Source organism: Haliotis rufescens, unplaced genomic scaffold (genome assembly GCF_023055435.1).
Source record: "Haliotis rufescens isolate VD_foot unplaced genomic scaffold, xgHalRufe1.0.p SCAF_40, whole genome shotgun sequence".
NCBI classification, from domain to species: Eukaryota; Metazoa; Mollusca; class Gastropoda; order Lepetellida; family Haliotidae; genus Haliotis; species Haliotis rufescens.
The window spans coordinates 3,560,999-3,586,804 of NW_025964113.1; the positions used below are offsets into that span (position 1 = coordinate 3,560,999).

General features: G+C 41.0%; 1 protein-coding gene across 2 annotated transcripts in view; it reads right to left on the reverse strand.

Annotated features, from left to right (window-relative positions):
- The window catches only part of LOC124138893 (WD repeat-containing protein 90-like), a 61,825-nt gene that overhangs the window by 35,334 nt on the left and 685 nt on the right, over window positions 1–25,806 (reverse strand). Inside the window, exons 1-11 of one of the 2 annotated variants that reach the window (XM_048382698.1) lie at window positions 21,761–21,896; window positions 20,490–20,581; window positions 12,844–13,156; window positions 11,922–12,092; window positions 11,202–11,325; window positions 10,715–10,785; window positions 8,686–8,795; window positions 8,067–8,219; window positions 7,278–7,337; window positions 6,563–6,631; window positions 474–584 (exon numbers count right to left, since the gene is read on the reverse strand). In XM_048382698.1, coding sequence (XP_048238655.1) covers window positions 474–584; window positions 6,563–6,631; window positions 7,278–7,337; window positions 8,067–8,219; window positions 8,686–8,795; window positions 10,715–10,785; window positions 11,202–11,325; window positions 11,922–12,092; window positions 12,844–13,156; window positions 20,490–20,581; window positions 21,761–21,770 — 1,284 coding nt within the window. In that variant the 5' untranslated portion in view covers window positions 21,771–21,896. Of the gene's footprint in view, window positions 1–473; window positions 585–6,562; window positions 6,632–7,277; window positions 7,338–8,066; window positions 8,220–8,685; window positions 8,796–10,714; window positions 10,786–11,201; window positions 11,326–11,921; window positions 12,093–12,843; window positions 13,157–20,489; window positions 20,582–21,760; window positions 21,897–25,806 lie in introns of those variants that run through there. The other variant, XM_048382699.1, reaches the window with a different exon arrangement.

Below are 25,806 nucleotides of genomic sequence, written 5' to 3' on the forward strand. Positions count from 1 at the left end.
CGAGCCATGAAATGTTCGGACTAGACGCCATCTTGGGTTTTTTTAGCAGACGAGTCAATATTCATCACATGACAGGTCAATACTGATCATGTGACGAGTCAATATTCAAAGTCAGTATCATTCACAAGATTGTTGGGTTAACATTGAAATGTATTGTTTCATCACGTGATACGGATTAACCAATGGAATTGCAAGATGCTTATAGAGGTATAACAACACAGTACGTCAACTTGTTGTGGGAGGAAAGTCTGATGAGATTAATGTCTTAGATGTAACCCACTTTCATGAAACCCACAAGCACAGTATGATGATGACAAACCTAGAAACAGTGTCAGGGTGCATCATGGATTTGAACCCACAATCTAGGTTTCTAACAGGCACAGAGAATTGCAGCGCTTGATATGACTTGGCGATCTGTGACCCCTTGGGCCTACAAGTAATAGATCAATTGTTTCATCCTTGGGGGTCCGTACCTTGTCTGTGTGTCCAAGCAAGAACCTTTGATGTCCATTGGTAACCTTCATGATGACCACAATGGCATGGCAAGGGTAGATAATTGCTGAACCATCCAGCGTCCAGATTGCCTGGAGGAAGTTGGAACATATTATAATGATTACAGTGCATGATTTGGTTTAATTAATAGGTCACTTCAGCAATACTAACAGAAAAACAAACCTTAAAGCACATGCATTTGTTTTTGATCGGCTAATAACTGACTTGTAAGTGAAACTATTCCAAAGAAATTAAAGAACACCCAATGTCATGACAGATAGCTACAATAAAATGAAAGAATTGTAGAATTTTCCTATTCGGAATATTCTATAAGTAATACGTTACCACTGTTATACCGAGGCTGTTGTCTCCCACAACTGCTCTTATAGCGAAATCTACCACAGAGATGTCAATTACCTCATGCAGCACGTGCATAGCCACCTGAGCTGCCATGTGTCACCCTTCACTCTTGTCTCTTGCGAGAGCAAGTGCTCGGGGACAGTCGGGCGGGCATCAGCCAAAGTGGTAACCTATTACTATAGAATATTCTGAATAGGAAAATTCTACAAATTACATTAAGTAATATGTTACCACTTGTTATACCGAGGCTAATTATCACAGTAGGTGGCGGGGAGCGCTACAACCCAAACCTAACTGCTCGTTGTTCCTTTTCCGACCAGCAGAAGTAAACAAGGCGGAAGCACTTGTTGCGCATGCTCCCAGCTTGGCGTTACCCTATAGGAATGCCAAAGCACTGTCAAGCACATACCATAAGGCTCAATCGTCTTTGCCAAACGATTGGTGACGGCCAAACGGCCTCACTGGATAGGTATTTCATCGTCGCAGCGGATGAGAACACTGTACCCGTGTGAGCTGAATCTTAGATCAGGTTAAACAGTCGGGAAGAGGGAAATTAATTTCATCCGTGGGTATATCCCAAGAGCAAGCCTACTTAAAGTATGCGTTGGGCCCGTGACCTTATTCCAGTATTTGTAAGCATGCATTACAAGGTTGGAACACATGATGGACAATTAAATACATAATTGTCAAAAATACAACTAAGGACAAAACACACAAAAAGCCGCCTCACCTGTGGTGTGAGAGCGCTGGTTTGCGGGACCCCCACTCCTATTACCCACGGCGGTGGGAACATTTGAGTCAACCCAGATTGACCTGAGGAGTTCGGAACTGCACTCGGCACACCCCTTAGATGACCGCTTGCGCCACGATAAACGGCCCAAGACGGTACACACCCTCCTCGTCTTCATCAGAAACCTTTCTGAGGTAAAGATTGGAAAATACCGAGTCAGAACGCCAGTAACAACCTCTCAATATTCTGTGAACAGAGATATAAGAGTGTAGGGCAAATGTTGCCACTAGCGCACGAATCTCGTGTGGGTTTGACCCCGCAACCAGTACCCCCCGTGACCGGTACGCCAGATTGATGACAGAATGAAGCCATAGCGCAATCGAGTTGCGAGTTATGTCAGCAGTCCGATTAGGGTTACACGATATGATACGACGGTCGTCTCTTGTCTACGTTCATTCGAGGCCTTAAGATAATACTTAAAGGCCCTAATCACAGACGCAGTGATCTGTCCTCGGTATCAGCAGGATGTAAGATTTCCTTGAGTGATCTTACAGTGAATTCTCTCTCCGTTTGGCCAAATTTCTGATTCTTAGCGACGAAGCCCATGAGCAGGCCCAGGCGGACCGCTCCTTCGTTGCCCCTATCTAATCGAACCTTGGTGACATCGAGTGCGTGTATTTCCGACACTCGTGCCGCCGTGGCAAAGGAGAGGAGAAATGCTGTCACATGCCGGAACGAAGCACTACCCAAGGGTTCATACAGAGCCTCCATAAGTGATTGCAAAACTAAGGAGAGATCCCAGGCCGGTGCCCGAAGGAGGCCCTTTTTAAGATCTTGCTGCTTGAAACCCTTGATAATACCCTGAACGACCGGCTCTTTTGAGAGACTGGTACCCATAGCAACGTCCCGTACCGTAGCAACGGACGAGACATAGTTGGCAATGGAACCCCCGTAGAGTTTCCGGGTCTCTCGTAAGTGAGACATGAAACGAGCAACGTCCTGCACAGATACCTTATCTGGCGAATGAATGTGATGTTTACCACACCACTTCGTGAAAATAGCCCAGCGTGCATTATACACCTTCTTGGTAGAATCACGATGCGTACTAATGTATGCCCGAGACGCCCAACGAGAGAAACCTTTCCTCCTCTGTCACTCGGTGACAACATCCACGCGTGCAGATTGAACTGCCCTGCTTTTGGATGAAGTTGACGGGTGTGAGGGTGGATCAGCAGATCCGGTCTCACAGGCAGTTGAAGTGGCGACTGCGTAGCCTAGGCCAGCAAGTCGGGGTACAACGATCTGTTCGGCCACATGGGCGGGATCAGTAACATTCGACAGCGGACTCCTCTGAGCCGGCTTAGAATGAGTGGTATTAACGCCGTCGGCGGGTAAGCATAAGCGTCCATGCCCGTCCAGTCTAACGCGAGTGCATCATGATCGATGTCCCTTGGGTCAGGGACTGGTGATACAAACAACGGGAGTTGATTGTTGAACCGCGTTGCGAAACAGGTGAACCATCGGACGACCCAGACGTTCACACAGCCACTGAAACACTACTGGATTGAGCATCCACTCTGTGGGGCTCGGATCCCCGAGGCCTTGACAGAGCGTCTGCCAGTACGTTCCGCACACCGGGGATGGGCGCGTACCTGAGTAGTGAGTGACTGTGGGTTCCCCCCAGTTTCTTCACATAAGACGCTACCGTCGTGTCGTCAGTCTCCAGCATGAGTCGGGCGCCAACTAGACGATGCTTCCAGTGATTGATTGCGTTGATCACTGCCTTGAACTCTAGGCAATTGATGTGAAGGCCTAGTTCGTCTACGCATCACAGCCCCGAACTCACCTCCCCCTCTAGATGGGCGCCCCAGCCCACTAGAGAGGCGTCTGTATACAGGTTCAACGTGGCCTGGAAGGGCCGCATAGAGACTCCTGATAAGACGTTGTAAGGGACCGTCTACCACTCCAGATGCGGTCGGAGCCGATCTGGGAGGGCGACGGACGCACTGTTCTCCCCCTGTGCTAACAACTGGATGAGAAACCGTTGCAGCGGGCGGAGTTGGAGACGACCCCGTTCGGTGCAGTCTTGGGCTGATAAAAGTAGCCCTAACAGCTGTTCCCAAAAGTGAACAGTCTGTTGCACCGCTAACACTTTGGCAATCATCGCCTGAATCTTGTGCCACCGATCTGGGGGGACAAAGAGGCGATGGGTCACCGTGTCAAACCGACCTCCGATGAACTTCAAGTTCTGCGAGGGGGTTAACTCGCTCTTGGGGAGATTGACAATCCACCCCAATTGCTCCAAGAGCCGAAGTGCAAAATCGAGTTGGCGTGACAGGGTGTCCGTCATTCGATTGGCCACTAGCGAGTCGTCCAGGTACGCGAAGTACCTGATACCCCTCTTGTGGAGGAACCCCACCGTGGGGGTGGTTAACCAGGTGAACAGCCAGGGAGCGGACGATAGGCCGAATGGGAATGCTACCCATTCGTAGTGCCGGCCTTGAAAGACGAACCTGAGATACTTGTGATGGTCCGAATGAATCGGAACATGCAGATAAGCATCCTTCAGGTCGATCGATGCGAGCCAGTCGGCCGGTCGGCCAGCATGATCAGTTCTTTCAGGTCCGCCAAGGTCAACATTCTGAACTTGGGCGGTTTGTGTAGGTAAAACTCGTTGAACGATTTCAGGTTGTGAATCTTTCTGAGTTCGGCACTGTCCTTCTTGGGAACGAGATATATCCTGGAGTAAAACCCCGTACCGCCCTCTTCTCCACCAACCTGCCGATGGCATCGGCGAGGATGGCAAGATCGGCTTCTGAGTAGAAACCTTCCAACGGGACGACGGTGAGCGGCGGATCCGCCTTGAGATCTAGCGGATAGCCGTACCAGATCGTGTTGACCTCCCAGGGGTCGTCAAACACTTGTTCCCAATTCTCCCAGTAAGTCTTGAGTCTGGCTCCTACCAGGGAAGGAAAGGGGGCCCTGCCAGGCTGCGGTAGGCTGTCGGCATACGAACCCCTCCAGGGAGAGTGACCTGGAGGAGCCCTTGCCGCCCTTAGACGGCCCCAGTTCCCCTTCTTCCTGCGAAAGGGCGGCAGATTGCCCTTACCGGCGCCCTCAGGGCGGGGCTTCTTCCCAGAGGAAGAAGGACCTGACCCCTTGGACTTACCGGCCGCAGCATCCTGGGGGGCACTCCGCTTAGGAGCGGCACCCAGGCGTCGATGCAAGGACCCAACAAGATCCAGCGTGTGCCGAGAGGCCTCGGTGGACGCAGCTGCCTGTAGTTCTTTCAGAATGCCAGGGATCTTGTTGTTAAACAGGGTCTGTGCAGACCAAGGCTGCGAAAGGAGGACCTCTGGTTAGCAGCGTCCAACCCCAAGGCTTGCCGTCTGAGGAAGTGGCACGTGCCGAAAAGAAGGGCCGAAGCCCCGGCAACGTACTCAAGCGAAAGCATTGAGTACGGTTTAACCCGGAGCCGTGGATTCCCCGCGGTAGCACCGTGGGCAACAATCGTGGGGACCCGGGACGACAGAAATTTGCGGCACACCGCGCAACAACTGGTTGCGGGAGTGGAGAGGGTGGAGCATGGCGAGGTGTCCATGTCAGACATTGTTTAAGCTATAAACAAAGAACAAAACATGGTTACAACACAAGCGTCACAAATATTAACAACGAACATTTTCACAAGAAAATAAACGAGAATTGTGAATACAGAACACACACATATTTTAGCGTTAGAGAAATAGGTGGTGTAAAAAAACAACAACATACTATAACATGGGAACGTAAGACGCAATGTGCAGAGGAAACACCCCGTAAGAATATAGAGAAAAGGGCGGGGAAAAATTTTCCTTTTGGCAGGAAAAATATTTCCAAGCGTAGTTAAAGCAAACGCCCTCAATAGATACAGTTTATATGCATTTTAATAAACAGTAATAAATATCACCAAAGGATGAAGAAACAGGAACGCTTCTGAGCAGTCTTTGAACGTCTTGCTGAGGCAAGCGAAGAGACAAGAGTGAAGGGTGTCACATGGCAGCTCAGGTGGCTATGCACGTGCTGCATGAGGTAATTGACATCTCTGTGGTAGATTTCGCTATAAGAGCAGTTGTGGGAGACAACAGCCTCGGTATAACAGTGGTAACGTATTACTTAATGTAATTTGTGTGTTCTTTAACTTCTTTTGAGTGATATATAAACCACGAGGCAATGATGGAATGGCTTTTGTTCCTATCATTGACTTTGATGATTGAACAATTTGACCAAAAACATGTGAAGTGAAGTGATCATTGAAGACAAATGAATGTAGATTTCTACCAGTCACAAGGAACTAATTACTGACATCAAGACTAATAGTTAATCAGTTCATAAACGGGCATATTTGTGTTTTAGTGAATATGTTATTCCATACACTGAATGTATGTGTGATTTGGTAGCTTTTGGTTAAATCTAATATTAAAGTGAACAGAGAGAAAAAACTGTAGGTTTGCTGTTTAATGCCAAACTAATATACCAGCTAAATGACAGTGGCCAATAAATAATCTAGTCTGGACCACGCAATCCAGTGATTAATATTATGAGCAGCGTATTTTGACACACCATCAACCACGTCTCCGAGCCCGACAACCCGATCCATTTGGTCACCTGATACGGCTAGCATAGGTTATTGGTAACCTACTCTTACCATGAATCACCATGAGTATAAGATCCATTTCAACAATTAGACCTAACCTTAAATAATATGAATTATTTGTCGAATTTCATTTTGCTAACTCAAAATTATTTTTCAAAAGCTTTATGATAATTGATATCAATAATAAACACTGTTCAGAAACAATAGCTTAAAGCAATTTTACAAATGGACAATTTATACAAAACGGATCTTTCAGATTTTCTTTGTAAATTTAATTCACATTCATTTCTCAAGTGTTTCTGCAAACCCTAATTTTCATTTATTTCAGGACCAAATATAAAATTTACCTCTTTGTATGTGCCACCACCAAAACCAACAATTCTCTTCAACTTGAGGATGGGATCAGGTTCCAAGGACTGGAAGCAAACAAGCAAATGATGACACACAGCAGTGGTGGTGGCTCCATGGATGGGGGCACTGGGGCTTCAGAAAGCTCAAATATACGTAAGGACCTTGTGAACTTTTTGTTTTTAAAATATCTTCATCTGATTGAAATACACGTACAAAACCTTGTCTGAATGTCAAGTGGACCCGATCTCATCACACTGAAGGTTAAAATTCAAAGTTTGAAAATCCCTCACCTCCAGCCCTTTAGTTAAGAAAATGAGACCCCACCCTACCCCTTCAAGAATCCTGGATCTGCCTCTGTGCTGAATACCACCAGGCTTCAAAATTTAAGCTCGTCCACTAGCCCTAGACTACTTAACTTAGCTGAGGACAAGTAGAAATCCATTGATGCTAGTCCTCACTGACTAGTAGCATTTGAGGGCTATAAATTTTAACCAATTCTCCAAGCAAATTGAAACTGAATAAAACTCGTCAAAAATGCAAACATAGTAAACATTTTTGTCTTGTTTAAGCAGGACTAGCTACAAACTCTAGGACTAGTGAAATAAGGTTCCCACTAGTTCTCTAGACTAGTCTTTAAAAAAATTCAAAGAGTGACTGACTGGAGACAAATGCTGACTTGATGCATGCTTACACCCAGTCTGGCACCCTCACCTTGTATGTTGGTTTGGGAGGCAGGTAAGTGGCAGAGCCAGACACTCCATTGTGTACACCCTGAAAATAACAGACACAGTTATCCCACAAGACATTGAAAAGAAAACATGTTGAAAGATGAAGAAAACCTTATCGTTTAGATTACTTAGTAGTTTGCCATAATAGTAGCCAAAAAGTCATGTCCCAGTTGTACATCATGAAAGACGATATTTGTCTTAGATAGCCTCATTCCACTTACACTGGCAAGCACAACTTGGTGCTATAACTATCTGAAGTCATTGTTATAGTGCTGGATTTATGACAGATGTGGTGCTAAGATCACTGTTTACATGATTCCCTGAGAGTTGGGGGGACTGGGTGGCCTCGTCGTCTAAGGTGCCACAATTTCCTGAGCGCCATGAGATTGAAATGCAGAATCACTCTGATTATGTTTCTAAGTATATCAGCACCATATCCGTGCTCATGGGTTTCACCAAAATGTCTAAGACCAGCATTACTTTCGACTTCAAGCGGACACATCATGACATAACTGAAATACTGTTCAAACTCACTCACTCATTCACTCTGATAGCTGTAGTGCCGATATCATGGTTTTAAGCAAGTTAAATGATCCATTGGTTTTATGCCATGAAAAAAGATCCTGTGGTTTTATGCCATGAAAAAAGATCACATGGTTTTATGCCATGGTCTGCAAAACTAATGATACTATACCTATAATTTTATAACAAGGGTAGCCAAGTCTGGCCCAGATAAATGATTATGTGTGAATGTATGACACTGGGTTCCTACCTCGCCCTGTCTGTTCCTGTCCCTGTAGTGTAGCACCAGATCCTCATCAGGATGAGCGAAGATATGAACCTCACCAGCCCCATCTTGCTGTATTGACAGATTGTCCAGTCCAACAGATGGAAGATCTGACGTCACAGTCTGTCGACGTGGTTTCTGAAAACAAAAAAGGTTCTACTGAACATGCTATTGTGAGAGGCTGCACACTGTGCATCCTTAGGGAAGATGCAGAGTGCACACCACCTCCCACCACCCTTGTTCACACACCTATCAGGTGTTTTTGTTCACTTCGGTATACTGTGTGCCCTCTTTCACAAAATCATGGATCATCAACTGATGCATCAATGGTTATACTATCACATATACCATTGTTCCTATTGTAAATCATTTGAAAAACAACATTCGTGAATGGCACCATCTTGAACAGAAAGAAAAAGAAAAAAGGGTAATTTTTTAAACAATCAGGATCAGGATTAGATTTCAATGCATAAGCTTTAATACTTGGTATCAGAGACAAATCCAGGACAGCAACAAAGGATGATGTGTGATATTATGTAAATCCCACAATCAAATAAATTCATCTCTGTAAATGAGTCTCCCCATCCCCATTCCAAGTACTCACATCTCTTGGGCTGGTCAGTTTGTGGATCATGGACACCCTCTCAGACACACATTTACTGACATCCACAGTCCGGGGCGCTATCCTCTTGGGGCTAGAACCTCGTGCATTGCCTGTGAAGGACACAATCAGAATAGTCTCAAGGTATGTCCAGGTAAGTCGGATGCTATCAAGGTGTATTCTTATAATTGTTTCAAATTTTGTCAAAATTTACAATATTAAGACTTGAATGTTGTTACAGGCCCCTGTACCTTTCACTTTATCTTTACAATCTATCATTGTGATAAATCTGGCACTTATTCAACCCAGTTTAGCTGCAATCTCATTAAAATCAGATCTTAGTTCTCGCTACCGCTAAACAAAGATCTGAGGACATCCCAATAAGGGTCACATCAGACCGACCTTGCGCAAACTTTGACCGACCGATAGAAGGACTGACAAGAAGTCGACATTAGCCAATCAGAAGGCAGCTTTCTCATGCTTAAAGGGGAAGTGTACACGCAAAAATCACTTTCTTTCTTTTTCTAAACAAAACGAAAATTTTAGAATTAATTAGTATCTGTGTTTGAAAATATACACTCATTTTTTTCACAGTGAAAGTAGGAAGCTCACAATAGTGTGAAAATGATATGCCGTTATGAGGCCTTCGTTTTTCGAGCTAAACAGGCCTGAGTTATCCCCCTTAGATTATGACGTAATTGGTGCCAATTCAACTGGGTCCCTGTCTATTCTGAACGCAAAAGATATCAAGTACCAGTTTGCGGTAAAACAACATGGCCTACGACACACTCCGGCGCAGTGGTGACTCAGCATAACACTATGCTGGCTGGCATCTCAGACGCTAGAATCACACACCTGGACCTACACCACGTGAAGCGGCTCTAACAAAGCATAATGACGTCATAATGTTTATCAATTGGCATCAATGACGTCATATTGCAAGGGGCATAAGCCATGGTGTTTTTGTTATGGAAATAGAACACTTGGTAAATGTGAAAAATATAAATCGTTTCAATGGGAAAAATATGTTAATTAATTGTGATATTTTTATATTTTTGTCTATGACACTTCTAGGTTAACACTTTTAATGTGGAAAAAGTACAAGAAAAATAGGTTCATTTCCGTGTGAACTTGCCCTTTAACGGCAGTAATTTCAAATTGGCGACTACGCTTTGAAACATATTTTGACAAATTCTCGATTACAAATTTGAAACCTGAACAAAAGAACATTCTGGAATGGCTAATAGATGGTCTACATTGTATGGATTCAGTCGTTAAACCCGTAACTATCATTCGGAATATCCCATGTTAAAGTTTTCGAGGTTGCATTATCAGAATTCACTTTCCGAATGTCACTTTCATGATCTGGTAAGCGACTCTCTGATTGGTCGGATGAAAGGTCGTTCTGACGTGACCCCTAATGGGATGTCCTCAGATCTTTGTTTGGCGGTAGCGAGAGCTAAGATCTGATTTTAATGAGATTGGTTTAGCTGTTTTATTTCAAAACAAATCCATGGTTCAAAATTCATTGTATTTTAGTGACAATTGCACGGTTAAAATTACAATGGCACATTTAAGAGATGTTCCCAGCGCCTAAAGTGCACACTTATAAGTAATGTTTTTTTTAACAATAGTACATTGTGAGAATAGTTGTTAAATGAAGCAAGTAACAAATGTACTTTCGCACACGGAAACATGACAAACACATGGAAAATTATAAACATGTGAACCTGTTTAATGCACAGTATGGAGCACAAATTAATGTTGGGTATTATCAATCTCAATAAAGAGGAAGGGAGCAATTTTTCTGAAATATGACTGCTTATTATCTAGCCTTAGTGAAATGATATTCACAAAGTTAGCTGATGGATCAAAAGTTTTCATCTAGTGGGCACACTTACATTCTAAAGGGCACACTGAAGCTTCTTTATGAGCGCCCTGTGGCACACTTGAAAAAAGTATGCATTTCTAGCCCTGATATCATAACTTCAAGCATCAGCAGTTGGTTAACAAATGCAAGGGATGTACACACCGTTCTTGTTACTGTTGATCTCTGTAGGTTGGATAGAATCATGTGGCTTCTTGTTGCCATCAGAAGGAAACCTGAAATACATGTTCCAGTCTCAACTGTAGCAAGATGTCCGAGGTCTGAGTCGAGTAAAGGGTGTTAGGTCTCCTGAACACGGTAAGCTCAGTTAATCATGTAGTTCATATAATAACACAAACATCTTCTGAAATGATCTCTAAGAGCGATGTTTGGGCAAGTAGACTCAAAATCTTTTTGCACTGACCGATGTTCATGTCAATTATCTGTGTAGTAGTTATTGGAGCGCCATCATTCCTTGGAATGTATGGCATACCGGTAGAGTGTGTACCTTTGTCAAATCAACTTCAAACTTCTTAAAAATGCCATAGAAGGTATTTAGACGATGCAGAGAGAACATTTCCATATCTAGACTACATCAGATATATATACACTGTCTCCAGCATAGACAGACAAGTAACAGCATCACACCTACCTGATGAGGTCATAATTATCATGCCAGTTATCTCCCTTGAATAGTGGATACGCCATTTCTCTTGGCATTGGTGTGACTCCGTGTCCAATTAGCCCTCGCCTTTTGGCTTCCTCCAGAGTCATACCTTCACAGTTCAAACAGCTCATCACAACTACTTCCAACATTAATCATCAATAATAATGTATTTACTACCCAATATCCAGACACCACACAGTTAATAAAGGTATGATAAGGCCCTTTCTGGCACACAGGAGCTACAAAACTTTTGAAATGAGAAACACTTTGGGTAACACAAAATATATACATCACGCTAAAATATGTCAAAAAGGATTATTTAGAGATTCATGAAGCTTTTTTAAATATTAGAGAATTGGCAAGTCATTGATATGTTCATATTAATGCAAACTAAAATTTATTAATTTCAACAACTGCATGTTTGGGACTTCTGACAACAATTAATGAAAAGTAAGGATAAAAAGCACCAAATTGGTGTATTTTAGGTTTTCATGAAGCATTTTTCCAATATTTGAACATGAGCAAGTCCTTGATCCAAGCTGAGTTTCAAAGGAGACGTAACTAAAAACCGTACAAACATATGGTAAAAAATTCAAGCCAAGATGCAACTCAAGAAAAACAAGAAAAAAGTTAAGAGTATAGGCTCAAGATTAAGGTTGGTCGGAAATGTGGAAACATAATTTTTGGCTTCACATAGCTACATACCAGGATCATACAACATATCGCTTGTGAAGATATTCTTGACAGTCATGTTGGCACAGAGGCGTATGCTCTTTAGGTACGAGAACTTCCGATTGAGGTACATGGAAAGTATGTAATGGAAGTCAAGACATAATACTGTCCATTTCACTGACATCGGTGTAGGACCACTGTTATCTAAACAAAACAAATAAAATGAGAATAAAGAACAAGTACTTACAAGACAAATTCTATTCAAATTTTCTAAATTGATGTGCTAAGATGCAGATGGCATGAGAAATGAAACATTATGTCTAGAGGATAATTACAAAGAAAGAAACTGACAGAAATCTGAGCATTTTGTATATATTATATACTTATCCTTCTATGGCAGTATGCATTTCGCATTGCATCTTCCATACTCAAAACACGGGAGTGAAAACTCTTGCATCTCAGACTATAATCACCAACTTGAAGTTACACCTCTTGCTTCTATATCACAAAGAAAGGACAGGAACCAGGATGAGGGGAGGCCGAGTGAGCACAAGATGGAGGTTTGAAGAAAGGGGAGGTTCAACATGATCAATAGCAATTTACTCCAAACTGATGACCATCGTCTGAGGTGAATTCATGTGAAGAGTTTCTCTCTATGTTATGAGTATCGAAGAAAAGAAGCAAATTGAAAACTGCCATAGCAGGAGAATAATAATTACAGCAAAGTAAGAATTCAGATGTCATGTTGGACATGTCTGATGATAGTAATGGTGGCTCTTTTACTTCCTCAAAACAAAAAGGTCTTGCAGAATTACAGGTGCTTGAAAGGAGTGTTCTTGATTCTGTACTTGTGAAAGATTTATGGTAGACTAAAATATTGTGATCTATGACTATAAAAGGTCTCTTAGGGATGACAGGGCCCTGTCGTCCTGTGTCAGTGTCCTGCAATACTCACCCCTGCAGCTGCTCCCAAAAGAGGAGTGGACAGATCCTCCAAAGGGGCTGGTAACAAATGGGAATTGTAGCCATGTCGATGTAGACTTGAACTCCTTGAACAAGTTTGAAAATGATATCCTAACAACAAGATTGTCTTGTGTAGCAATGTCAAGGTGAACCACAAAATACTTGGAAGGAATTGGACGGAACATGAGATAGAAGTACCGGCCTGTCAAACCCAAAGACTGTGATGTCGTCTTTGGAAGCTGGATGTAGTTTCCAGCAGGAATAGAGCCAGTTACACGAAAAACTGTGCCTTTGATGTTTTTGTCCTGTAAAATGATAGTAGAATGGGTTATGAAAAACCTTGCAATTCAAACGCCTATCAGAAACACTTGTGGTGCCAAATACAACACTAAAATGTATTTTTTAGAGTAAAAATATCATTTATACTTATCCTGACTCATACTTATTGCTTATCTCTCTCTCTTCCGAATAGGTAGTGGAAACGTCCTGTGCTGTTCCCAAAGAACAGAGAAAAACAGCTCACCCAAACGCACCCTCACTCTGCGCATGCGCACCGGAACCATGTGACCAAGCCCATTAACTCATCACTCTCTCTTATTTCCTACTTAATGGTCGGAACACATCAGTGGAAAGAGGGGAAGGCCGGGAGGGTACTCATTCGTATGAGTCAGGATAAGTATAAATGATATTTTTACTCTAAAAAATACATATTTTATCTTATCCTGACTCATACTTATTGCTTGAATCTCACAGTAGGTGGTGGGTTCCACCTGTATGCGTGATTAACGTCGATCTGTTCTATAAACCCCATAGGAACGTTGTTAATCTTCTGTGTAAATTCTTTATTTGGGGACCACCTTCCTTTTTTGTGAGCAGCAAAATGGAAGTAAATCATATAGATTTGTGGATTTATAAGGTTTCTAAGATTAAAATCTTGTTCACCTTAAATGATTTAAGTGTTAAGAGAAGAGCAATAATCTTAACACAATCATTTCTCACTCATGTGCTGAATTACATAGTAAAACAGGGGGCATGGACTCTCAGTCGTTGGTTATGGAACAGTAACCTGACGTCAACAAGTCTACGTGATATTGGGTGAGTGTGATCTTCTAATATCGTCTGGTAGGATTCGTGAATAGTTGTGCCACAACTAATGGTCCGAATTGGTGAATACCAGCTAAGTCTTCTGTAGCAAGGTCTCTGAGGTAGTGATTTGCGAAAACTGTATCTGATTTCCAGAAACAGCCTTCCATAATAGTTGTTATGGAGCAGTTGCCTTAAAGTGCCAAAGTTGAGGCTAAGGCTCTTACTTCGTGAGGGTTGGAGGCTGAAGGGGGGTCCAATCCCACTGCTCTGTATGCTCTGAGAATAACAGCTCTCATCTAAAATGAGATAGTTGTTCTGGATACCTCTGTGTGTGTATTCCTTAATAAAGAAATAAATAGTCTCTTAAAACCTTGTCTTCTAGTTTTAGACTTTTGTAGGTATAATCTTAAGGCTCTGACTGGGCATAGTGATATATCCTCTGTATCCTCTGCACCAAGGACGGAGGAAAGAGCCGGAACATGGAATTGTCTGTCTGGTTGGCCTGGTAACTGGTTCTTTGCAATAAAGTCCCATCTTAAGCCAAGGTGCGCTGATGAGTTGTTACCACTGTCAAATGTGATGCGATCGAAGTCTATCGCGTGGATTTCAGACATTCTGGCTGCCGTAGCTAATGCCAGAATAAATAGGGTTTTCTGCGTCAGGTGTTCAAAGTGGCCTGTTGGAGCGGTTCATATGCATCACTGGTTAGATGTTGTAGCACTATATTTAGGTCCCATGCTGGGGCTCTAAATCTTTTCTGTTGGTCCTCAAGTCTGAAGGATCTGAGTAGGGCTATCATCTCGGGAACTTTAGTAAGTTTTATCCCGTTAGCCATTGTCAGTACAGAACTGATAGCGGCCAAATAAGTGCCCAGTGTCGAACCTTTAAGATTCCTTGTACTTCGTAAGTGACATAGGTAATCTGCTACTTGTGGTATAGTAGGTTTGGCTGCAGAAAAACCCTTGGATGTTGCAAACTGGTCAAAACTTTTCCATTTATCGTCATCGAGATTCCTCGTTGATCTACGAAGTGCTAAGGAGACTGCCTTAGCTGCTCTCATGGAATATCCTCTTTTAACGAGACTGCTCTTGATATGCTCCATACGTGAAGTTCGTATAGATCCGGTCTTGGATGGACCTGATTGGAGTGAGGATGTAGCAGTAGATTTGGCCAGTTTAGAAGTTTTAATATCGGATTTCCTGCTAGTTCGACGAGATCTGGAAACCACGTTCTCGCCGGCCAGTAAGGCGATACCAAAAGCAGTTGTAAGCTGCTCGTGTGTAGGATCTTTTGTAATATCTGTGGTATCACGGCTGGTGGAGGAAACGCTTACACGTTTAGTCCGTCTCATGATATTGACAGAGCATCGACTGACCAAGCTAGTGGGTCTGGCACTGGTGATACAAATGTTGTTATCTGATTGTTGAATCTGGTTGCGAATAGGTCTATCTAATGGGCAACCTTTTTCTTTTATAGCCTGTTGGAATGCTTCTGGGTGTAGCTTCCATTGTCGGTGATGGTTTGGCTGGTCTGGTGAAGGCGTCTGTGAAGGCGTCTGCTAAGACATTTGCCACTGCTGGTATATGTCTTGTTTTTATTGTTAAGTTCAGATTGTCTTCTAGCTCGTAAAGTTGAAATGTCAACTTCAGGAGGGTCAAGGTTTATATTGTATGCCACAGTTGAATTGTCTGTTCTGATCATCAGACGTTGGTTTCTTAACTGTGGGGCCCAGTGAAATAATGCACGGATTACTGCCTCACATTCCAGATAATTGATGTGGTAGGGCTTTTCTGCTTCTAACCATAGGTCTGCTGTTACTTCTGTTGAAGTGAGCTCCCCAGCCTTGAAGTGAGGCGTCCACGAATAGGTGGTTGTTGTAATCCGGCTCGTTTAAACAAGTTCCTGCGCAAACGTTTGATTTCACTGTCCACCATAAGAGGTGTTTCCTCAAAGTTTGTGGTAGTTGCAGTTTTAAATCCTGGTACTCTAGGTATGGATTTAGACATCTCTGAATAGGGCGTAAGTGTAGTCTGCCTTGGACCGTCCACGCTTGGGCTGATGTGAGTCAGCCTAGTATCACTTGCCATTCGTTGACTGAGATTTTCTTGTAAATTGCTGTTGGCAAACCAGTCTTGATTTTTATCCACCGATCTTCTGGTACCATTATCAGATTCTGATTGGTTAGAAATCTGATTCCAGAAATTTGAGGTCCTGAGATGGTTGTAGATCGGACTTCTGAAAATTTATTAACCAACCCAGTTGTGTTAATAATTTCAGGGTGAAATTTAGTTGTAGTCTGAGTAGCTCTGTTGATTGATGGGCTTATATCCCATTGTCTAGGCAAAAAGCACAACAAATTCCCTTGTGAAAAAAATGTCACAATTGGTTTGGTCACTATGGAATTAGCCACGGGGCCGTGGAAATTCCAAAGGGCAGGACCGCCCACTGGTAATGTTGTCCTTCAAAGAGGAAACGTAAATATTTCCTGAAAGTCCGTTTTATGGGAATGTGTAGGTAAGCATCCTGTAGATTGATGCTTCCGAGATAGTTGTGCTATCACTTGTTGAATCATTCTGAAATCATCTGGTTTTGGAAGGTATTTCTTGTTGAATTTTCTCATGTTGTAAATCAAACGAAACTTTCCGTTTGAATTCTTTTTGAGAACCAAAAAGATCGGCGAATAGAAACCCAGCGTTAGTAATTCTGGATGAATTATCTCGACTGCGCCCTTGTTGAGACGTGAATTGATTGCTTCAGTTAACTTCGGCAACAATTCTTTCCGATAAGCTATTTCCCCTGGCTTGCGAGATAACGGGGATTTTTTGAGTAAAGTCGCCGCGTAGCCCTTCTTAGAAAGTTGGAAACAAATTCGTCTCCTAGAATGTCCCACATTCATCCAATATCTTGCCAATCTTCCGACTACTGGGGAATGCTGTACATGAACGGCTGGTGGGGGGAGTTCCCTGTCGTTCAAAAGCCCATCTTCGCCGGTAATATTGCGAGATCACCTCGATCTGTGGCCGCGGTCGGCATCACGTGACGTGTCATGTGACTTGCGAAAAGCAGATGATTTCCCGCCTCTGTAGTTGTACGAGCGTTTCTCTTTTGTCTTTTTGAATGCCCGTCATATGGCTTTTGAATTGGGTTTTCTGCATGGATTGACGATACATAGAATTCATAGTCTGAACTGACTTGATCAGCATATGACCTTTGGAGTCTTAAAGCACTTCTTTGTTGATTTTGCGTATGTTACCATTAAAAATGGTTGGGGACTCCCAGGGTTGTCTTAATAATTCTTTGGTATAGTATACCAATTAGAAATATTTATAAGACCTTGTCGCTGTAGTAGTGTTAAACCTGCCGACACTGAACTCATATGATCAGAAATAATTTCTTGATTTTTCGTTTGATTGACGAGAGCTGAAAGTAGTATTCTTTCGCGGTCGTTCTGAGGCTCATAGCGCGTGACATCGCTTGTCCAAAGAATGCATGTCTTGTAGTCGTATAAAGTTGTGCAATTTTCTTATCCTCAATGCGATAAGATTTTTTACTTTTGGAGTCTGACATGAGTGAGTAATCTTCATCAATCTCCGGTGAGCGAAGAAATTGCGACATGGCGTGCATGAGGAATTTCTTAGAATTAAAGCTCGGTATTTGAAGTCCTTGTGATTTCGTGGCTTTCGCAAAAGAAACATTAGGATTCTCTGCAATGTTAGAGATTGGTTTTATCGGTGGGATGGTTAGTGTGTCTATATCGTCCCCTTTCATACAGTATGTATCAGTGGGAGAAGAATTTCTTGACGGTGATATCGGCAGTCTATCTGTAATCCACGCCATAATTCATGATCCTCATAAACTGAAGGGTAATTTTCCCCCCGATGTGTCCTCATTTTGAGGGGGCTCGAACATATCCTCCTCTCTCAGAAGATAGGAGGCGATAGGATTCGGAGCCGTAAATGAAGGCTGCGACATCTGCGAGCTATTGTGTGAAGAGGTAGTCGACTGCGTGCCAGGTTGTTTACACATTTGTTGTTGCATAGCCATTTCGACTTCTTGTGTGATATTTGCTATCACATCTGTATAAATAGCAGGCGTTAGCAAAGTACCTTGTGTAAAAAAGGTAGGCTGCGTGAAGGTAGTTGGCAGTGTAAACGTTGAAGGCTGCACAAAGGCGGGAACCTGCGTAAAGGCTGCACGCAGGCGGGAGCCTGCGTGAACGCTGGCGTCTGTGTATACTCTTGTTGATTAATAGCCTGCGCGCAGGCTGACGCCTGCACGAAGGTAGACGATTGCGTAATTGTTGTGTTGGGCTGCGCGAAGGCGGGAGCCTGAGTGAACGCTGGCGTCTGTATACTCTTGTTGATTAATAGCCTGCGCGCAGTCTGACGCCTGCGCGAAGGTGGACGACTGCGTAATTGTTGTGTTGGGCTGTGCGACGGCCGGTATCTGCGCAAAGGTCTGAGGCTGATTGAGGTATATATCGGTTGTATTTGTAGCCGAATTGGATGACACTGCGGGCTGCGCGAACCTCTGGGGTTGTGCGGACGTAACTGTCAGCGCGCAGGCTTTCTTCTGGCTAGAAGAAACAGCTGATTTTCTTGAAACCCCCTTCATGACTGCGGATGAAGTCTGTTTATTCTTAGACCCTCTAGACTTCTTGCTGGTAGACCAGGAAGTAAGATGACTGCATCATATTCAGCGGGATAATTTGAATAATATCAAATCGAATTCCTCTGACGAAGGGCAGGGCGTATTCTCGCCTCTTCTTACTTTTAGCCGTCTCCGTGGATGATAACGAGCGTGATGACTCACGTCGTTTAAGATCCATCTTTTTCCTCAGCACTGCAAAAAGATAATTACTAAATTCTTCCTTCCCCAAGGGGGCGCAGAATTTGCATCTATTTCCTGCAGTGCAGTTCTGTACTGTGAAGTTGGTACAGGTTGGATGAGGGTCCGAATCTGAAAACGTAATTAACATTGGTTACATGTTTTCATGATCTCCGATTGGGGCTGCATTTGAGTCCAAATTACGAAAAATTCTAATGCCAAATATATAAAATAATCGTTAGATATGATGTATAGAATATCACAGAAGATAATCCAAGCAAAAGATTTTGTTTAAAAGGGTGAATTTTTATGGAAAGCTTGGATTATGATGCACAGAAAAAAATTTCCAGCTGCCAAGATGGCGCGAAAAAGAGAGAGTGATGAGTTAATGGGCTTGGTCACATGGTTCCGGTGCGCATGCGCAGAGTGAGGGTGCGTTTGGGTGAGCTGTTTTTCTCTGTTCTTTGGGAACAGCACAGGACGTTTCCACTACCTATTCGGAAGAGAGAGAGATAAGCAATAAGTATGAGTCAGGATAAGATCAAATATTAGGCTTCTGAGAATGTGAAAATCAAAATGAAACTTAAACATGCTTAACCGAAACTTCATAAACTCTGCAAGTGCCATTTTAGAAGCTGTAGTATCAATGAAGACAGGGTAAAAACATGCACGTGTCTGTACCAAAACATTGCATTGACTGATTGAGACAACAAAAGAGTTTAAATCCATATGGCAACCCTTCTCTTATTAAATCAATTAGGTGTCAATATATCACCTAATGATGATGTAACTACACTGTCCCAACAGGATCCTTCTCAATTTCATTAAATCAGACTGCTAAACAAAGATCTGAGGACATCCCATTACGGGTCACATCAGAATAGCCTTTCATCCAACCAATCACAGTGTGCTTACCAGATCAGGAAAGTGACAATCAGAAAGTGTTTTCTAATCACACAACCTTGAAATATTTAACACAAGGTATTCCAAATGACAGACACAATCTAGACCCTGTATTAGCCATTCCAGAACATTCATTTGTTCAGTTTTCAAAATCTTAATTGAGAATTTGTCAAAATATGTTTCGAAACGTAGTCGCCAGTTTGAAACTAGTGCTGTTAAGCATGAGAAAGCTGCCTTCTGATTGGCTAATGTCAACTTTTTTTCAGTCATTCCACTGGTCAGTCAAAGTTCATGAAAGACCGGTCTGAAGTGACCCGTAATCGGATGTCCTCAAATGTTTGTTTTGTCGCAGCGATAAATAAGATCTGATTTTTAATGAGAGTGGGATCCTTTGTTCATGATTATTTGACGCCACTAAACACTAAACATGGATAAGCATAAGATGGTGAGCACATGATAAGTGGCCACCAGCCACAAGGTGATCTGACCCAAAGTAGACACTTTTTCATTAGATTTTGGGTCATTAATATATATTCATAAAAATCAGGGCCCACTTGCACAAAACGATCTTAGCGCTAAGATTATTGAAACTCCCATACTTTAACGTAGCCTTACAATAGTTGTAGTGCTAAGATCGCTTTGTGCAAGAGGGCCCTGATCTTTTACTCCAATATGATACCTACCTGTGGGAACTTTATAAACTGCTAGTGTGGATGCTTCTAATTTTGTATGAACAAGCAAAAAATGAACTTTAAAGGGCAGTTTCAAATGCAAAAAAATAATGAATATTCTATTATTTAGTTGTGGATATTTTATACATACCATTGAAGATGAAACTTCCCCCTCTTTGGTTGATTTTTTCCATGATGCGATATTAAAATGTTTAAAAACATTAACATATGGATGCTGCCATACTGAAATGAGGAAAGCTTGTCTGTCATGCCCATTATCATTTATACATAAACATAGAATCTTCATATGAAATGCATATAAAACTTGTTAACAGTGGCAATAGAGTGAGTATGTGTAGGTGAGTTGTCAATCACAACTTCAGGAAAGAATATATAAAGCATCTATTTTGTGACAGAAAAGGTGAGTTATACTTTCTTTTGTTTAGTGACATGAATTTAGTAGCTGTCACGAAATTGCTTTCTCTAAATTTGCAGTGATTTGTCATCAATTTCGCCCATCTCACAGTTGAGTTTATTCATGGTAAAACAACTTTGTCACACTTTCCAAATTTGGAATATTTCTGAAGTTTAAACTCATATTATGGTTGTTTAGAGTCTGTTTTTTGTTTTTTAAATAACTTCTTCTTCTTTTTTATACCAGTAGATAGCTAAGAGAAGATCTTGACAACCACCACCCAGCGAGGCAAACACTTATTCGCAGTTCCACTATACATGCTATACTGTACTTATGTCATAAGGGTGACATGTAAAATGGTATGAATATAAATTGTAAATATTATCTGGGGCTTGTATGGACAAATGGTCTCCAGCCACTAGCTATAAACTGAGTCTGTACCTAATTTCAGTGACAGTTACAGAGATATTAGTCACAATGACAGATTCACACATGGCACACTTCCCACAAAATGATACTTCTTCATGTTCATCTTTATTTGTTTTGCAGCATATTAATTTATCTTGGGACTAAGACTTAATAACATTTACACTGAAGGGATTGCATGTTATTTTTCCATGTCGAAAGAGCTGTCTAAAACATAAGCTTCTTAGAGCAAAACTTGACATTATGACATCTTAAATCTTACACACCAACTCTGAAGCTCACATAAAATATCAACAAGTCTAAACATGTTTGTCAAAATACAAACACACATTCAGTCCAAACGCTGCAAAATAACACATATTCCATGGTTTTTGTAGCATCTATTGTTAATTTCCCGAAACCTATCACATACATATTTCATAATACAGATACAATTGCCACTATTTGTGGTCCAAACGTGCTTTTACAGTCTTTTGGACATCATGTGTGAATTTCATGGATATGACATCGTCGATAATTTATAATCAGACGAACCGACAAAAACAATAACTGTCATATTCATTCCTCTTTCGAAAACTTACGATGTGCCATGGTTGGATCTTTTGATTTCTATTTCTTTATCATAAATCGGTAAGTTTGTTGACACATTCAGAAAGTTTGTTTTGGTTTTGCCGCCATACTTCCGTCCGCGTGCGCGCATATTTCTGCGCGATTTCCGTTTCCGCTGTTACTTGTACACTGTGGTCGGCTAATGAAATGAGAGGGATAACCATGAGAGCCGACAAGTTGCCGCGGAAGGAATAACACTGATTAAGGGGATGTGTAATGAAAGTAAGTTGTTTATTGGATCTGATATTTGAGATGTGTATTGCTGTTTGCGTTTCATCAGTATATTTGTCGCTTACTTGATTTACCCGCGAAATTGTGTACCTGTGGACGTCATCAGTGATCAAGGTTGATCTAATAAACAGGTGGTTCTTTCAAATGTGTCAGCTGGCTCGATGAAAATATTGTTGATGTAATAACACTTATGGTAGCTATTGGAAACAGTCGCATGTGTCGGAATAACTTGGGGAATCTATGGCATTAGATAATCAAAATGAATACTCATTTTTCGGTGTTTTTTTATTTATTTAAAAATTCAAAATAATATATGTTATTGGAATTGTGACCTGGATGGATTTTAACTTTGACAAATTTAGAATAGTTCCACTATTCATAAGTTAAATCATATAGGTAATTTATTTTTGGAAATTATATAAAGATCTAGACTCTATAGATTCTATTTTATTTATTTTTTATATTGAAAAAGAAAAGTCTTTTGAAACATTTTATGATTTTTTGAATGAAATATATGTTTTTCATAACTCTTCATCACTTTCCAATTTATATAACATTCATGGGCTTTTTTTTTCGGAAATCAAAACATTATTTTTGATTAGATCTATGTCATGAAACAGCATTCTGTGTATTCAGCATATTTTTCTAAATAAAAGTTTTTATTTTTCAAAGACCGTAGTGATAAAAAAAGGAATTGTGTAAACAATGAACAGTTGTCACCAGCCGCTTTTTGTAATTAGTGAAACAAATATTTCAGACATTTTTCTATATTATTAAACAATGACAAATCTCAAAGTTTAATATTGATTTCATAATGATGATTGACTGTTAAAAAATATTTGTCAAAAGATGTTAGGTTTCAAATTCATTCATTGGCTTGTAACCACATTCAACCTGTGAATCATGCACACTGGAAATGTCAACCGTTATAAATTGAAAATAGGACCTTGTTTCCATGTTAACAATGACCATTAGCAAGGAAAGCGTTGCTATATATCTGGAAGCTATTTCATCTACAGGTGACATGTGTTGGACTGGATTGTTTGGACATATTACAACCATACTCCACTGTTCACCAAAGTTAGGAAGGAAATACTTGGAAGTTTTGCCTTTGGAACTAGTTTGATTAACAAGATTGACTCGATTGTATACATTGAAAAGCATGTGCCTGCAATACTTGGTGTTGCATATGTATGGGATCTGAAACCGACCTTAAAGTGGTTGCTATGTTTCCTGTCCAACATTCTATTTTGTTATAGCTTAACAAATTTATATATTAAGCCTCTTAAAAAAATATCGCATCTAAAAATAAATTAATTGTAATTCTGAGGCAGTACACACAAATGTACACAGGACTGCACGCAGAAAAAGTATAAACTGCATCCCGAGGCATGCACAATAATATTCATTGTAGCTTTGGCACATCAAGTGTCTGTCATTTCATCCATCAATGATGACCATTGTCCAGATGATCCTAGATTTATTCCAGGCTCAAAAGTAATTATCTAAACGTACAGTACACAACACCATTTCATTACTTTACAGGACTTTGTTTTGCCTGCAAGGACCCTTAAGATATATTAGCCCCACTTTTGTCAAGGTAAAACCCTGCTGAGGGTATTTGTTTATGATGTTTATGAATGATTCTCAATTGTTTTTTTCTTGTAGAAATGATTATCCTATTCAAAAACATAATAAACATATTATACCTCATATTACCATGATTGTTGCTTGATACATATATTTACATAATCCAACTCATCTTATGAAAATCATGTTACAAGTTCTGTTTACCGTTTTTATCAACATAGACAACGCTTTTACCATTTTAGAATGCAAATCTTCTGCTGAAGATTATAAATGTCAATGGAGATGTCTTTAGACAAATCAATATTCAAACCTCATTTCGTGTCCAACCTATATATTCCAATGACGTACTTATCTTTCATGTAAGATATCAATGACAAATCTTGTTTTGATATACAAAGTATTAAATTTTAAAATATGAACATAATCAGAAAGTAATTTTTTCAGATAACCCTGTCTGACCTGATGGCAAGTTGGGTCATACCATATATTAAATATCTGTGATAGTACGTCAATTCAACTTCCTACATGATATGGTTACATCTGTCACCTGTATAATCTATCACTCAGGGCTAGGAGCCAAGCAGTGGCTAATATCTAGAGGTCAGGTCAGAGAGCAGGTCCTCTCCAGCCTCACAGTACGTAGGCCTCCCAGTTCGTCACCTCGATAGCTATATCATCGGTTATCAGACCATGGTAAACAGCAGTTGAATCACCATACTTCGAGGGCTGTGTATCTAGTCTCGGGATTACACTTCCGTGGCAGGCCTTGTGTAAGACGTATTTACATGATGTGCCTGGCCGGCTTGATGAACAAGTGAGTTGAATTTGCTGACAATTACTGCGACATTTGGATTAGGTTTAATTATCTTGTTTCTATTTGATTTGATCCATGTTTAAGATATTGAAATATTCATGATATATTGTATGTATGAATTCCAAGAAATTTTGGTTTCTCTGCAATAGCAGCATGTCTGTTTTGGTACAGGTTTCATGTCAAGGGTTAGGCAATGATCACACAGCTTAGTGATGAGGGGAGTTGTAGTGCTTTTGGTTAAAATCTGATGGTATTTGCTGATTGTTTAAGATGAATTTTGATTTGAATAGTTTGAGTAAACTCGTAACATTATACCTGCAATAATCATCATTAATGCGAGTATCGGTCATTTGTTAAAATATTTACTTTTAAAGAGGGACTTTTCTCCATGATCTGAAGCCTTTTCATTTAATGATTGAGACATTATCTCTGGATAATTAGGGTACTGTAATCATTAACTGCTAGATTGATATAAAGTATAACATTTAAGTTAGCATACAAAGTGGAGCTTTTGTGGCTTCAATCAAGCTTGATAGGACTGCCAGTTCTCTTGAGCCTAGTGACCCTTTTTTTAATCTCTTGTTCAGTCGATAATTTAAATCATTTAAAAAAATGTGTCCATTCATAATTTGTACAAATACTTTTTTACAAAGGTACAAAATACCTTTACAAAATATTGCCATTTTAGCACTGATTTACGTGTATTGATCCTTGATGGTGATTGTGATTGACATCATTCATATATGCCATGAAGCACTGCCTTGGGTAGTGATGTAAGACAAGGTAATTAGCTATCAAGTGTATTTGCATTCACTGTACTCTGACAACGAGCGAGCGGGGAGGAGGACAAGGTCTGAGGTATGGGAGAAACCCAATCACCCCCATGTTGAATTGTGTGATGAGTCACATGGTTGGAGGGAGTCTGCATGCATGGCCGCATGCATCGTGTGTCAAACTTGAAAGTGACACAAGAGATGACAATTTTATTATAATGTGATGGGGCAAAATATTAGATTTGGTGTCCGCATTGAAACTTCCTGTATCATGTTTTTTATTTCCTTATATTCCTAACATGATCTCAAATGTTCAATGCGTTTTTCTTATGTGAATGCTGCAAGTGAATTGTCAGTGATACTCTTTTGTATACTGTTAAAACCCAGGTTAATGAACAAAACATTGGAGATAGCTTTATCGTTACTCACTTAATATGCTTAATTTACAGTCTGAGATGTAATGAGGAGCCTGATAGCCAGTCAATGAGAGTCAGTCTAGAAGAGATTCATATGTGCTAATTGTTTATGTCAGTTTTTTCAGTAAACTCCTGTCAATCTCCTTTGTAAATGGTCATAAAAAAGGAATAAGCTTTAATTTTGCATACATTGA